Source organism: Thalia democratica, chromosome 5, assembly GCF_965202585.1.
Source record: "Thalia democratica chromosome 5, ktThaDemo2.hap1.1, whole genome shotgun sequence".
Lineage (NCBI taxonomy): Eukaryota > Metazoa > Chordata > Thaliacea > Salpida > Salpidae > Thalia > Thalia democratica.
Genome location: NC_139169.1, coordinates 269443 through 284552, shown reverse-complemented (window position 1 = coordinate 284552; position 15110 = coordinate 269443). Strand labels below are relative to the sequence as shown.

At 26.2% G+C, this 15110-nt stretch overlaps 1 protein-coding gene across 1 annotated transcript; it reads right to left on the bottom strand.

Moving 5' to 3' along the window:
• Positions 1-577: 577 nt before the first annotated feature.
• Positions 578-13978, bottom strand: LOC145835534 (sphingosine 1-phosphate receptor 1-like). Its single transcript, XM_082943179.1, has 7 exons — positions 13724-13978; positions 11172-11344; positions 6470-6626; positions 4828-5044; positions 2645-2805; positions 1081-1277; positions 578-755 (listed from the first exon to the last, which is right to left on the bottom strand). Exons 1-7 carry the CDS (start codon positions 13976-13978, stop codon positions 578-580), a joined length of 1338 nt encoding a protein of 445 aa, XP_082799305.1.
• Positions 13979-15110: the final 1132 nt, after the last annotated feature.

Genomic DNA, 15110 nt, shown 5'->3' with positions numbered 1-15110 from the left:
TTTTAAAAAACCCGAAATTGTTTGTACAAAAATGCAAGTACACATAAAATTTGTAGCTTTATTTAAATGAATACAACGAAAGTTAAATAGATATATAAATTTAAATTTCATTTTAGTTTAACTAACTGTACAGTTAAGATTTAAACTACTTATTTTAAACAATAGCCTTAAAACAGTTTACTCAACTAAACATAATGATAGTAAAAACTATATAACTTGTTTTAAAAATTTTTACACTTAAATAGCCATATAAATTCAGGATTACTTAAAACAGTTAAACCAATGAATAAATCAAGTAAATTTTCGTAAAAAAAAGTAAACCCTTTAGGTATAAGATTGGAATTGTTTTTAGAAAGATGATAGAAAGTTTTAACATCTTCAAAAAAAAAAACGAAAAATTACAGATAAGAACAATTTACTTAAACAAATAAACTTTTTATGACTGCGAAGCTTTACTTAATAAAACAATTAAGTTATTTATTTTTCATCATGCAAACATCTTCTCTCTTCATGCAACAAAATGTCTCTCAACCAACTCCTAACATCTCACATGACGTCACAAACAACCACCATTACGTCACAATCCCATGCTGCTGCTGTACGAGTCCTTGTTGGTGGTTGTATGCGAATTATCCTGCTTCAAAACACCGGAAATTCCCCTAGAGTGAGCAGAATCATCCATGCGTGACTGATGTGAGTTTCTCCTCCTCCTCCTGTTTGAGATCCTCCTCCTTCCCTTTCTCCTCCGCACGTACCTTTGATAGGAAAAGTTTAATATTTTTTAATTAAAACATTTACACTAAAAATGTTTTCAGTGTGTAAACAAGAGGGGTTGTAATGAGTTTGAGTTGAAGTAATTTAATAAAACTTTGTAAGTTTTTACATAAATCGAGATTGGAGTTGCAACTTTGAGTTATTTATGAAACTTTTATAGCAACTTATATACATGTGTGCTAACTAATGTTTTTTTTTTTGATTTTTAAAGGAAATATTTTATCAAAGCGTTATAATTACGTTAAACAATACAAATGTTGTTTTTTTTAATCTAATATAATTTTAAATAAATAAATTTCTCATTACCTTCCACCAGTACACTTCCGCATGATGGCGCAATTCACCGCCTGCCTCATTTCAGGGAACCTCCAGAAATAAATCCACGGGTTCACCAATGAGTTGAACAAGGAGAAAGTGATCAGTAACTTCGTGGACGTCAGGAACGATTTGTCCACCTCGGTTGAAGTTATTATGAACAGCACTCCTAGTGGGAGAGAGCTCACCTACAGAATATTAATATATTAACAAAAACAGTTATTGAGAAAAAGCATTTATTTTAAGTTGATGATTTCTAAGTTATACTACTGTACTTAAAATGCTTTATTCGAATATATATATATATCGATATATATATATATATATATTTATTTATTTAACTATATAAAAACTATAATTCAAACAGCTGTTTCACACATTGAAATGTAAAATTTCATGTGATCTTCAGTGAGTTGTAGTTTATTATAATAGTGAACAGAAATTTCGATTTTAGAATTTTTTATAGTAATTATGACGTAGTAATGGTACAGTTTATTGTACGATTAGTTGAATTTGAAATACGCTGTAAATGTTATTCTATGCTTTTTAGGAAAGTTTAAAAAGGTTATTTTGGAAAAATGTTTTAAGCTATTAGAAAAATTTTTTTAGGCTGTTGGGAAAAATGTTATAAAATGCTAAAAAATACTCGTGTTTGCCGCTTCGATTTTATTTTGTTTTAATATTTAGTTGGTTTTAATTTTGTTAAAAAAGTATTTTTGATAATGGATGCATATGTTTTGTCTTTCGCTTTTCTTGTTTAGTGTTACGTTCTTATCTGGTTTTTCGATTTCTATTTTTTCTAAGTTACAAAGTTTGCAGCCGAATTTAGTATTGAATTTTAATTTTGTCCTGTTTAATATTTCCCATTTAATTTTGTAGTCTGTATTGTTATCTTTTAAGTTCCATATGTAATTCGCTAGTTCTGTTGTGTGTAATAAACTGTACCATTACTACGTCATAATTACTATAAAAAATTCTAAAATCGAAATTTCTGTTCACTATTATAATAAACTACAACTCACTGAAGATCACATGAAATTTTACATTTCAATGTGTGAAACAGCTGTTTGAAATATAGTTTTTATATAGTTAAATAAATAAATATTAAGCTCCAATTTGATTTGTCGAGCACTATCGATCAGAACTTTGTATAAAACCTTCAATATATATATATATATATATATATATAAATATAGTAAAAATTTTAATTAATTAACATTGAATACATACGAACTCGACGTAAATGCTGATATACTATGTACTTGTTAATTGAAAACATTGAAGTCATAAGTGTAATCATTGTCAAATATAAGGAGAACATTTATGTAAACTCAAAAAGTAGACAGAAGTCCTACCAAAGCGTCAATATGTAAAGGTTTTGTGGTATAAAGTTTAAGAATCGAAAAAATAGTTTGATATTCATCACGAATAGTATTGGTTCATTTATATCTTTAAAGTATTTGTCACCATAAATAGTAGAAGATGGTGACGTAATCTTTAATTTGAGACTTTAAACAAATATTAAACTGTGACGTATCAAACATTAATGTCATACCATGAACAGTATTAATATGATGACGAGGGTCCTTAATAGTTTGAGATCTCTGGAACGACGCCTCATAGCGGAAGAAATACTCTTGTGAGTTTTCTCAGAAGAACTTCTCCTGAACATCTTGCCAATGTCCTCCATCCACCCGAACGAGTATTTGGTTCCACCTAGTGGAAGAAAAAAATATTATTTTTATGATAACTTTAAAAAAAAATATGTAATAATACTTAGTTCGATTATGAAAACTTGAGAAATAAACCTAGCACTGTATAGTGATGTGCAAGTTAATCTATTTACTTAGAGGTATAATCTTACATAAAAAAGTTAAAAGTTTTATGTTGAAGTTTTTGTTTATGCAAAAAACAAAGTTTAAGCATTTCGCTTTAAATTTGAAAAATTGCAGGTTTTGCTGAGAATGCAATTAAAGTGTTATTCGTAAAATATCAAAACTTATATAAATTTGAAAACAAATATATTTTATCAAAAACTACTTTTGAAGTAAAGTTTGTTTACTTTTCTTGTAAATAATTTAGTTAAATAAGTTAATGTTCAATAAACATTTATTTATACAAGTAAACTTTATGTTTCTTATTTGAACAAAACGTTACAATTAAATTTAATATAATACTTATATAAAATTATTCAACTTTAATTTGTTTCTAGTTATACTTAAGGACTTTAATACAGTTTGATAAACAGCTTTATCAGTTTAAACACAAATAATGTATGAAAGCCTAAAGTTTAGCATGCTGTTTCTCATATAAACTTTACTTTTCTGGCAGGCAATTTCCAAAATAAACAAAATTTTGGTAAGCAACGCGTAAATTATGATTAATTCAAACTTAAATTGCTACTGAATAAGTAATGATTCATTTTTAAGTGAAAAATAAGTTCAGCAAAATGTTTCAAACTTTAAATTTACAATTTCTGATGAGTGATAATGGTGTTTTTGTTCGCAACCGTGGTTAAACTTCAACTTCAGACTTTTAATTGATTTTTTTGTTTTGGAAGCTTTATTTTCGTCAAAAATAAATCAAAATACAACCCTCGAGTAGTCAATATATTGCAAGGTGCATTAAAAGCGTTTATAGGATAATTATTTATTAAAATATATCTATAAATGATATTTTATTTCTGGTCCTTATAATTTTTAATAATATAATGTTAGATAGTTTATATATATACATATAGAAAATTAAAAAAAAAAATTGAAAAACGTAGAAAGTTTTTGCATCAGATAACTTTTTATTCGAAACTTTACTTTTTATTCAGATTCAGTAGGAATTTTACAGCAAGGCTTAAAATTGATTACAAAAAGATTACAAGCTTGTTAGACTAGTAGCATTGATTAGATATTTAACAAAAAAAGTGAAAGCTAAAAATAAACAAAAATAACAAAGTAAAAAAGAAAACAAAACAAGTTTACAGTACTTTTTAAAGGCTGTACTTTTTTTTTTATTATAGCTTTCATGTACAACTAGTTAAATATATCTGCTTTTATTTACACTATTTAACTTTTATCTTCTGATATTTGTTTTCTTAAAGTTAATAAAAAAAAATTTGATTAAATACTTTTAAGGGTGGTAGTAAAATACTTTTGTTAGTAAAGTAAACAAAACTTTAATTTCTACCTAGCTGTAAAAAAATCCTCTTCTAAAATAAGAACATTGTGAATCGTGGCTTACAAGAAAATTTCAAGTAGAAAATTAGAAATAAATATATATGATAAAGGGATAATTAAAATAACTAGTTTCTTTTTTAGCTTTTAGTTTAGTATTTCCAAAAACTATTGAATTGTAAATTCATGTATAACTAATTATCTATATGTGTACAAAGTCTTTGTACATTTTTTTTTCTTTTCTCTGATGGTTTCTTACAAAACAGCTACAAACTTTTGATTTTTTTCAAATAATTGGACTACCAGTATTAGAATTATATTTGTTAAATTGAAATTTAATAAACTAAAACTTTTTCTTATCTTCATATTGAAGGGTATTTAGAAAGTATTATAACTTTTAAATAATTTATTATGCAAAATGTTACTTTTCTTTTCATTTATGAGAACAAGGACAACATTATTATTAATTTTTTATGGTTTAACAAAAATATAGAAAACTTTTCGTTACTTTTAACTGATAGTTTTTACGAACAGTACTATAACTTTAATTAATAAAAATACTAATACAAACTTTTTCTTCTCTTCTCACTGATGGGGATTCCCACAATATTGCTGGTGTGCACGACAGATTCGAAACCCCGCCTTATGCACATGCTTCTGTTCAACTTGTTGGTGCTTTCCCTAACAAACAACCAAACTTGAAAGTACAGCACACAGGGAATGAAGGGGAGAACCACCAATGTGACGCCCATGTACAACATCGATCCTTTTGTGAATGCGGGATTCGTCTGTGGTAATATTGTGTTTCTAAATAATATAAAAACATTTTTAATATGTTCATAAAGTGTTTGTAGCTTAAAATCATTATATACTCAATTTTATTGAGTTAAAATATCACGTAAAGCTTTTCGAATTGTACTCAATTCTTCGTTGTAGCTTTGTTATGTATGTAGCAATACTTTTTACATTATCTTAATAAGTTTAATTTACATTACAATGTATGGTTTACTTTTAAGTTTCGTTTGCATTTGGAGAAGCATTTTTTCAGGATCTGAATTGTGAAATAATTAAAAATTGACTTTTTTTTTGGAGTTTACTAGCTCATGAGATTCTTTTATATACAGATTTGTCTCTTTTAGAGACTTCAATAAAAGTACTAGATGTCAATTGATTTCAAACTGTTAGATTGATTTTATAACGATACAACTTGAACCACTAAAGTAAGAGTTTGATACAGTGTGTATAAAATTTATGAAAAAAATGTCAGTCTGTAAATACAACTATTAAGTAATCATTTAGTAAAAAAAAACTTTATTATAAAATTTGCTTTATATTGTTTTCAAGTCGTTATTGTTTTTTTTTTAAATTTACCATCATGTTAATGTTGGGCTGCTGACAAAATATTTTGATAGTTTGAGAAAAAAAATAAGCTACTTAACAAAAATTGAAATTTTTACATTTTTTTTCGTGTGAGTTATTAAGTTTGTATAAAGATTTGCTTTTAAGAAATAATTGTTTATTTCTTATTATAGTCGAGAAAAGCGTATCAAATGTTATTATAACTTTCGAAGAATAAAAAATATGTTTAAATGTATTCATAGCAACTGCGGTTATATATGCAAAACTATTTTTTTGTATATTAGCCTTATTTGGAAACCGAGAATTAATTTTCTTTTTGTGTGAATTTATAATTTTCAATAAAATTTATAAAATCAATTATGAACACTTGTCACTTGAAATAATTACTAGCATGAAGAAAACATAACTTTAACCTAATTCTTGATAAAAAATATAAATATAAAGTTAAAATATAATTTTATTCTACTAAAAAAATGTTTACAAAGTTATAACTTGAATTAAATGTATGTATAAACACATATATATAAAAAACCTTGAATGCTTTACTTCAACGTATATATTCAAGAAAAAAAGTATTTTGCACTTATAATTGCATTGAAACTGTTCAAGGTGTTAGAGTATCTAAAAATGTTCATTAAATGCAAGCAAAATAGTTTAAATAATATGAAAAAATAATTTGAAATATAAAAATAAAACTGCCAGCAATTTAACCAATCGAATTTATTTATGAAGTCATAGTTGATATAATAAAACAGACAAGTTGTTAACATATGATCTCACTAGCCACTAAGTAAAAATTATGACGTCACAACGAACCAATGAGCATCGCATAATTACGTCACAATTAAACTAACCAATGAGCATCGGCTAATGGGGTCACAAGTCATGAAGTGGACACCGTCGATTGATTCGCAGTGACAATTCTCCACGCAATTCCAGCCAATTAAAACTGGCACACATAATGTCAGTGTTGGTACCAACCATGTGGACAATATTCCTATTTTCATCCATCTGTTTGAATATTGATAAAAAATTATTAAGTAATAAAAAATACAAACAAAATAGTTAAGTTGTAAAAGTTTATTTTATGTATATCATTTTATTTGACTAAAATTTGTTTAAACATATTTAAAATACCTGAAAACAAAAATTTTTAGCTGAATTACTTAAATTAAAAACCTTTTTGTGGTATCCACTTAACTTTAATGTATAAGAAACTTAGTTTCATCAAAAGCTTACTTAAAAAAAAAACTCTATCTATTCACGTTTTAATTATTTACATAAAATGTTTAAAATTATTGTGAAATGTCCTACTTGGTTTCGATAATCGTTGTTGAATATATTATACGTAAAAATTTGTTTTAAACTTTAATCTTTTAAACAAAAGTTTGTAAAAATATTTTATTGGATTACGTACAAAGTTAAAAAAAAATTAGTGTGTATTAATTTTCTCAGTATTTTATTAGAATAACCAAATACTCTGACTACATTTTAGTAAATAACTACGGACTAAAATACACAATGTTTTAAAAGTAGACATACAATAAATTCTGTTTTGAAACTAAAGTCATATGATTAGTATATTCATTTAATGTAAGCTAATAATGAGATACTAATACATCATTAAAATGTCAGAGTACAAAAAAGTTCAACATATGCTAAGTAAGAAATATTCCTTTGTAAACAACTCTTTGTATAATTTTTTTCATTATCTTTCTAATAAATAAAAAATTGAGATATTTTGATTTATTATATACTGTACAAATAAAACACTTACATTAACAAATAACTTAAAGTTGTAGGTTTTAAATATACTTAAGTATTTTGGCGAAGGAATTTAGAAAACAAACTGTACAATATGCTGCTTAAGTAATTGTAAACAAAGTCTTTAAGTTAAAATATTATTGTGGTAACAAACATACATTCACGCTAGTAAACGTAAACCACTTAAATAAACATCAATTTTTATGAGTTAAGGTATTAAGTGTTGTTTTGTATATTGTTGATGTGTAAAATTATTTCAAATAGATTATCTAATAAAAAGTTTTACTCAAACTGCTTTTAGATGTGATTTTACAATCTATTTGATGTTATTTTTTGCGAAGTTTTATTGTCTTTTATATATTAAATACCTGTAAGATATATTAAAACAAATGTTTAAATGTAAGTTAAGTAAAACAGTTTAGATGAAATTTGTATTTAAAAATTATAAGATGAACTAAAAATTAAGGATAAATGTTAAGCTAAGCATTTATAAAAACTGTCACAGTTTAGTTGATTACAATCGTTTAAATTCTACAAAATTTTTGGGTTCATTATATGCTTATTAACAGTAAAAACAGATTGGAATTTTTAAAAACAATTTATAAAATATAATCTGCAAGCCATAATTAATATGACGTTGTAAAATACTTCGTTCTGTTTTTTATTAGTCGTTTAATTACTTTTTCTTTGTATTTTTTATAATGACTAATTTTCTGTGTTTTGAGAATTTTTCACAATATAGTAGCGTCTTAATTATTAATTTTTAAAGATTTTTTTGAACTTATTGATTGCAGCATTAATCGCGTATTGCAGTTTACTTTAAAAATCAATTTATTAACGGTTTTAAGCATTTAAGTTTTTCCTACTTATACTTTACTAACAAATTATTAAATCTTTAAAATTAAACCAAAAAACTACTTGTGTTATATTTTTTGTAAGAAATAACTTTACTTAAATTTAAACTTAGTTGAACTTATAACTATAAGTTGCACAGGTTTATATTCAACTAGTTTTAACTTACTAACATAAAAATAAAAAATAACTGAACAAATATTACATTAAATTCAACTTTCACACATGAATTTAGTCAACATATTTTATTTCACACCAAACTCAATTAAACATAACACTACCGGAAAAATTTCCACCAAAAAACTTTTGATGTTGACCAGACTTTTATTGCGTCACAATAGTTAACTGTTGCCCGCCGCAAATATGACGTCATAATGCCGCGAAACTTTCTCAGCCGCTGGATTATTAGATTACAGGACAAATCTAATTTGTGCAAAATACACTCCGCATTCGAAAAGAATCGCAAAAAAATACTGACATCTGCTGTTAGTTTGGCTTGAATATTTTTTTAAGTTTTTTTTCTGAATAATTAAAACGGGGTTAGAAACGGCAGAAGTTCCGACAGAAGTTTTTCAATTTATCGATAATTGTTTTAATTTAAAATTTGTTCGCATACTCCTCTTTGAAAAGAGATAAGAAATGAATCGATGTGGTAGATAAAACTTAGTTTTATTGAATAAGTCTTTTGAATTAAATTTGAATTAATTTGTAATATAAGACTAATATCCTTTTTTGTTGATGTAAAAGCTCAATAAGTAAAATAATTATATTTATTAGATAAAATGTATTATTCAATTACTCGTTTGTACATTTTTGTTAACAAAGTTGTGCTCATGTTAAGTTACTTTAAAAAAAACTGTATAAAGTTGAAGCGCATTTAATAACAAATATAATTTACAGCTGCCTTGTTCTTAACGCTTTTGCAGAAAAACAACAAACACTTAGCAATAAAACAGCATAGACAAAATGTTTCACCATTAAAAGTAATCCACACAATACAAAGGTAATTTCATTAAAATTATTATAATTTTAAACTATTCCAGGCTATCATTAACGTTGAAACTTATTCAAGTGACATAAATAATCACTCATGATTTACGCAGTTGCATGTTTTCAAATAATTAATAAAAATCAATTTTGTTTACATGTATTTAAAACAATTTCAATCAAGCTACACGTCGACAAAAGCTGGAAATATTATAACTGAGCTTTACGAAATATTCTGACAAACCGTAAGAACGTCAGATTCATCACACAGTGTGACGTAATAAAGCTGATTACCGCTGAGGTCCGTAACCTGCTGCAAGAATAATCTGATGTGTTGCCGATTTATCTTTTGCAAAAATGTTGCAATAGTTGGAATAAAAAAAAATTAAACCTGTAAGCCAAATTTCACAGAGTTTTGAAAATATAGTTGGCTGCTCTTAAAAATGAATCATTAAAATTTGAAAATACAAAAACGAAAAGTTTTACTATGTTAAGCAGACTTATTGCTTTATTCTCTTAATAGTTTGGTAATATATTTTCATGTAGTTGTAAGATAAAAGGTTTAATTTATATAAATGATCAGGTACAGTATTGTTTTTTTTCAGAACTGTTACTACACTAAATATATATATATATGTATGTAACTTAGCTTTAAACAGAGACTGTTGATTAGCATAAGGGTGTATGCTGACTAAATACTCACTAATATACACACGAGTAGGGTAGCAAACAGACAAGCGACAACTCACATATGTTACAAATCCCCCGGGGTGACTCATGTGCATTAATTTTGAATGAGCTCTAACGTTATCTGATGCATGTTGATATTATTCGGTATAATCCCTTGTTTTTGCGAATTAATTTTACGCGCGGCTCGTTTGGTAGAAAATAAGAAATTGTTGTTTGTTACGAACCACCCAATTTGCTGGCTTAATTATCATTGCCTTGTGTGGTTTTGTTTCTACATTAAAACTAATGATAAAAACCACAACATTTGATTTGTGTTATAATAACAATTTTGTAAGCTTTTTAATGTGTGTAAATACTAAAAAATATATATAAAATTAGTTCTTCAACAAAGCTTTATTATATAATAAAGGTATTTATTATTTAAGTTACTTTGTTGTGTTTTTATTTGAACAACAACAATGTCACTAGCTCGTTAAAAAAGCGTAAATTTGAATAATTATGATGAAATATTTCCTTCACGATAACTACAAATGTCATTATCATTATTTAACATGATTTATTATGAGTTATAAAACATTATGGTAGTTATAATTGACTAGTAATATTTTTTTTTTTGGTTTTAAATACGCTTTAATCATTATGTTGTACAATAATATATTTTTAAAATAAAACGATTTCAAACTTAATAGAATTCATAGGACTTTGATGAATCTTGTTAAGCAATGTTTCAGTTTAAAATATTTTTTAATACAGTGAACAATATTGTCACAATCAACAGCTTACTCGTCTCAATACTTCAATTACTGTGACGTCACTAAAAAAGCAACAATACCAAGCAATTCAAATCGGAACTTGACTGTTTAATTTGCCATGTTTACAAACAAGTCTGAAAACAAACAGTTTATATTATATTTTTGACATCTCGCTTGCTTGATTAACATATTGCAATGCGCTAATACAGACTTTTAGCTGGCATAGTATTTTTTATTTTATTTTATAACTGTTATCTATCTTATCTTGATAAGCGCTAACAATTATACGGAAGTAAATATGAAAAAATTAGTTTTAAGTCTGCAAAATCATAAAGTTTACTTTGTGTCAAGTGTTTTTTTTTGTTAACTTTAAATGCTATAGGTTTTTAAAGATTCTGAATAAAAAACAATAATGTATGTACAAAAGCATTAAATATAAACTTCAAGTATACATTATCGGATTATTTTTGTTATCTGTTTTAAAATGTTTACTTTTAAAACTTAAACTAACAGTTTTCTTTTATCTTTGCTCCACTGATTCCCAGTTCCGGTAACACCCCTTGTGACGTAACAATACCTGTCGATCGCTATGACAACCTGCGACAAAAGCGACGCCCATATCGTCGTCGACCAAATTAGTTTCTGGCCCAGTTCCGACCAGGGTGTCCTGTATTCCGATATTTTCTGGAAAATAATTAAAAAAATTGTCACTTTTATCTGAATTCTCTGGTTATCAAAAATGCTATATTTTTTTATTGGAGCAGCTAATGTTTTTTGTTGGTTGTTAGACTAACAATCAAACAAATAAAACTTAAGTAAACAACTTTTGATCAAAAACGAGTAAGTATAAATCACCCTGGTAAGTATACAAGTTTATCTTGAACGTTTTGTTAATTTTTGCGTTAAAGTATTTTAGTAGAAAAATTACCACAAAACAAATTAATTGAAAAATGTTTCATTTACGTTTTTTATCCATCAACAGAAACAAAAGCTTAATCAGAAGTGCAAGCGTAAAACCTGCGGTTTATTTTTATTTTACTTTGCTGATTATTGTATACTGCAACTAGCAGCAATCTTAAAAAAAATTCTGTAAAAACGTTTACAAGCTTAAAACTGTCTGCTAATTATCATTTCAAAGCTTAACTAGAGATCAATCAGCATCATACAAATCAACTTGAAAATTTTAAGTTTGAAACTCTGGCAAACGTTATTCGTTATCAGGCTTAATTCTCAGACGAACAGTGATAAAACTTTTTCCGTCTGGAACCGATCAAGCTCTTGTGTCAATATTTTACTTGGAGCTGATCGCTGTGTCAATACGTTGAAACCCCGTTTTGTTTGGCTTGCAGCAGATTCGGCGCCAACTCGCAGTTTGATTTAAACTCGTTTGAAGTGGTTTTATGCAAATTGGTTGAAGAGTCGCGTTTACTGAGAATTATTGATGAGAACTTTAAAGTATATTCGGACGTAGTAAACATGTAAACTATTTTTAGAGCGCGTTTTATTTTTTCTCTACTGAAAAGTATTAAGTTTTAACAACTATCCGTGTGGAACTTAAGTTGTTTAAAGATGTTACTATAAGTTTAAGAACTGATATTGTAATTTTTTATGATAAATTTAAAGTACATTTGAAAGTAGTAAATATTCAAATTAGAGTATGTTTTAATTTTAAAAACACTGAGCATTTTTAATGTTAGCAGATATCTAAAATAAGTTTAAATATTCAAATACAAGGCAATAAAATACAAAAATTCATACTTTATAATTGAGGAGCGATTTAAAATATTTTTAAACAAAGCAAGCGTTTAAATTAGGGCATTTTTTGGTTTAAGAGTTACTAAATGGTGTTTGATTTTAGTTATTATCTATTTTTAATTTAGTTCTCTAATATGATCTATTCCATTTTTAATTTTTTTTGCTAAATTTAGATAAACATTAGTTAAAGGATAATTGATTCAAAAGTTTATTTTAATAATTATCAAAACAATATAATTTTATTAAAATACAGATCAATATTACATACTTCTGCCAAGTTTTCAGTAATTTTTTTTTATTTTTAATGTTAAAGTAAATTTTTGTATGTGAAAAGTTAAAGTAAATTAGTGTAGTTAAGTTTAACATTTTAAATAAAAACCACAATGCTTTTGTAATCATGTGTTTTTTAACTTGTTATTGTTTTTTTCTTCAACTTTTTGTAACTATAGTAAGTCAAACAGGTTCAAAGTTTATTTTATTTTTTATTTACTTAACAACGATATTAAAATGTTTACTAGTAGTTTTTATGACTTACGAAAATTTACCCACCCTTTAACTAATAATTACAACAATATTTAAATGTTGTTGTTTGTAAAATTTACAATCGGTCTGTATAAATCTAATAACTGAAACTTAATTGATCTTTATTTTAAACGACACATCAGCTGATCCCATTTGGTTTTCTTTGACGTAATAATACCGGAAATGCATGAAAAAACATCACACCCAAACAGAACTACCAATAAAATTAAACAAGTGAGTAACAAATAATAAAAAATAAACTTGATTGCCTTTAATTTTAAGAAAATCTTTGAAATACACGAATTGCAAAGGTAATAACAACCATCAATTTCAAAAAAAAAAACTGTAACCTTGATTTAATTAAGTAGTAATTGTATTTGTTGTACACGACCCTGTGTTGTACAAAAACATTTTTTTATGAAATTTGATTCGTAGTTTTTCATTGGAAACAAAATATTTTGAAACAAAGTTATCTTTCACAATGCTTTTCGTTCAAAATATTTATCTTTAAATCAACTAGTGTTGTTAATATGAATATATCAGCTGTTTCACAAATGTTTTATCTAAAATAGTGGTAGATTTTCAACTATCAATTGACAAAAGTATCATATTTTTAGAGCTTTTAAAAGTGTGTAAGAAGACAGTACATTTACAGATTGAAGAATATGAGTTAAATTACTAACTTTTCGAGAGTTGAAACGAAAATAAGTAAACACTTAAGTAAATCATTAGATGTATGTTTTGAAAATTTTTGAAAAATATTATCAATTTATATATATAATTAACCTTTTGAGCGCTGAAGTTCCACACAAGCAGGAACCCCGCGCACATATCAGCAATAGCAAGGTTGCAAATGCAGTAGAAAGTTACTTTTCTGAGGGACTTCCCCCCGATTGCAACCGCCACTATCACCACCAGGTTGGATATTGCGATCAGGGATCCGATTATCAGGGCAACTATCTCGAAACTCCCCGACTTGGAATCCTGCGGGCAGTTTTGGGAGAAGTTCGAAGAAGCGTTTAATAAGGAAGTAGTGTTCATTGTTAATACTCCTGCAAAAATAAATAAACAAAATAAGTTACTGAACTTGGAAAATTTTTCTTGTAAATGCTGAATTTTGTATCAGTTTTTATTATTTTCACTAGTTTAAACACCTTTTTAATAAGTTCAAGTGACAGAAAGTAAACAAACATGTGTGCCAAATTGCTTTAGACAATTGCTTTTTAGATAACCACAAAGTTATCGAAAAATAACACATTAAACTTTAATATCAAGATGATATATCAAATTAAACTTTAGCATACTTGCTAAACAACTTGACATATTTTAGTTATTATATAACCTAGTAAATATTGAATATAAGTCAGGCTTCCCTCAAAATAATTAGGTCATGGTTTGAAAACTTTTCCCTTGTATTTAAACTATATTGATTTTGCAAAATTATTATGATATGAATATTTGAACTATTGCATAATCCAAACAAATAGTTTTATATTAAACTTAGAGTTATGTTTACATTTGCATAAAATAAATACCCATTTGAAACTTTGTAAACTATTTTTTTATACATTTTACTTTACAAAAAAAAAGCACACGAACTAAAACAAAAAAAAAATTTAATATGCAACTTGAAAACATCAAAGGTTTTGTAGAACGTAATCTAAGCTGTTATAAACTTTGTTGAAAGTTTTTTTTGAGGAATAAACTTTTAACTCAACGGCAGACAGGCTTAATTGCCGGGCGGATGGTTAAAAAGTATTTAGTTGCACTCTTTAACTTTGTGCTAAATGTTTACATACAAACAGGCGTAATGAAAATTTTCAAGCGGGAAAATAAATAGAAAATATTTCACACAGCTTTGCTGTTTATACAGTTTAAATATTTTTAAGTTTTTAATACGCATAGAGTGTAGTTTTTACATAGTTAAGTAAAAAACTGTTGTTAACAAAATGTAGTTTATAGTATGAAAAATAAAACCAAGTTTAGGTTAAAATTCTACATAGTAACACTTTATATATCAAAAATATTTTTAAGTTGCTTTATTTTAAATGTAGAAATAAATACCTAAAAATATAGTTGTTAGACAGTAAAAATAAAGTAATTTACAAAAGTTACTGGCATGTATATTGCAAATAACATTGTAAAATTTTATCATTAAGTTTTAAACAAAAAA

Bases quoted from the DNA above. Each gene is read 5' to 3' on its own strand.
- LOC145835534 (XM_082943179.1), bottom strand. From the start codon at position 13,978: ATGAACACTACTTCCTTATTAAACGCTTCTTCGAACTTCTCCCAAAAC. The intron at 6,627-11,171 runs GTTAGTTTAAGT...ATATTCAAACAG, and splicing joins AGCAAAGATAAAAGAAAACT to ATGGATGAAAATAGGAATAT. The intron at 5,045-6,469 runs GTTAGTTTAATT...ATATTACCACAG, and splicing joins CCATTAGCCGATGCTCATTG to ACGAATCCCGCATTCACAAA.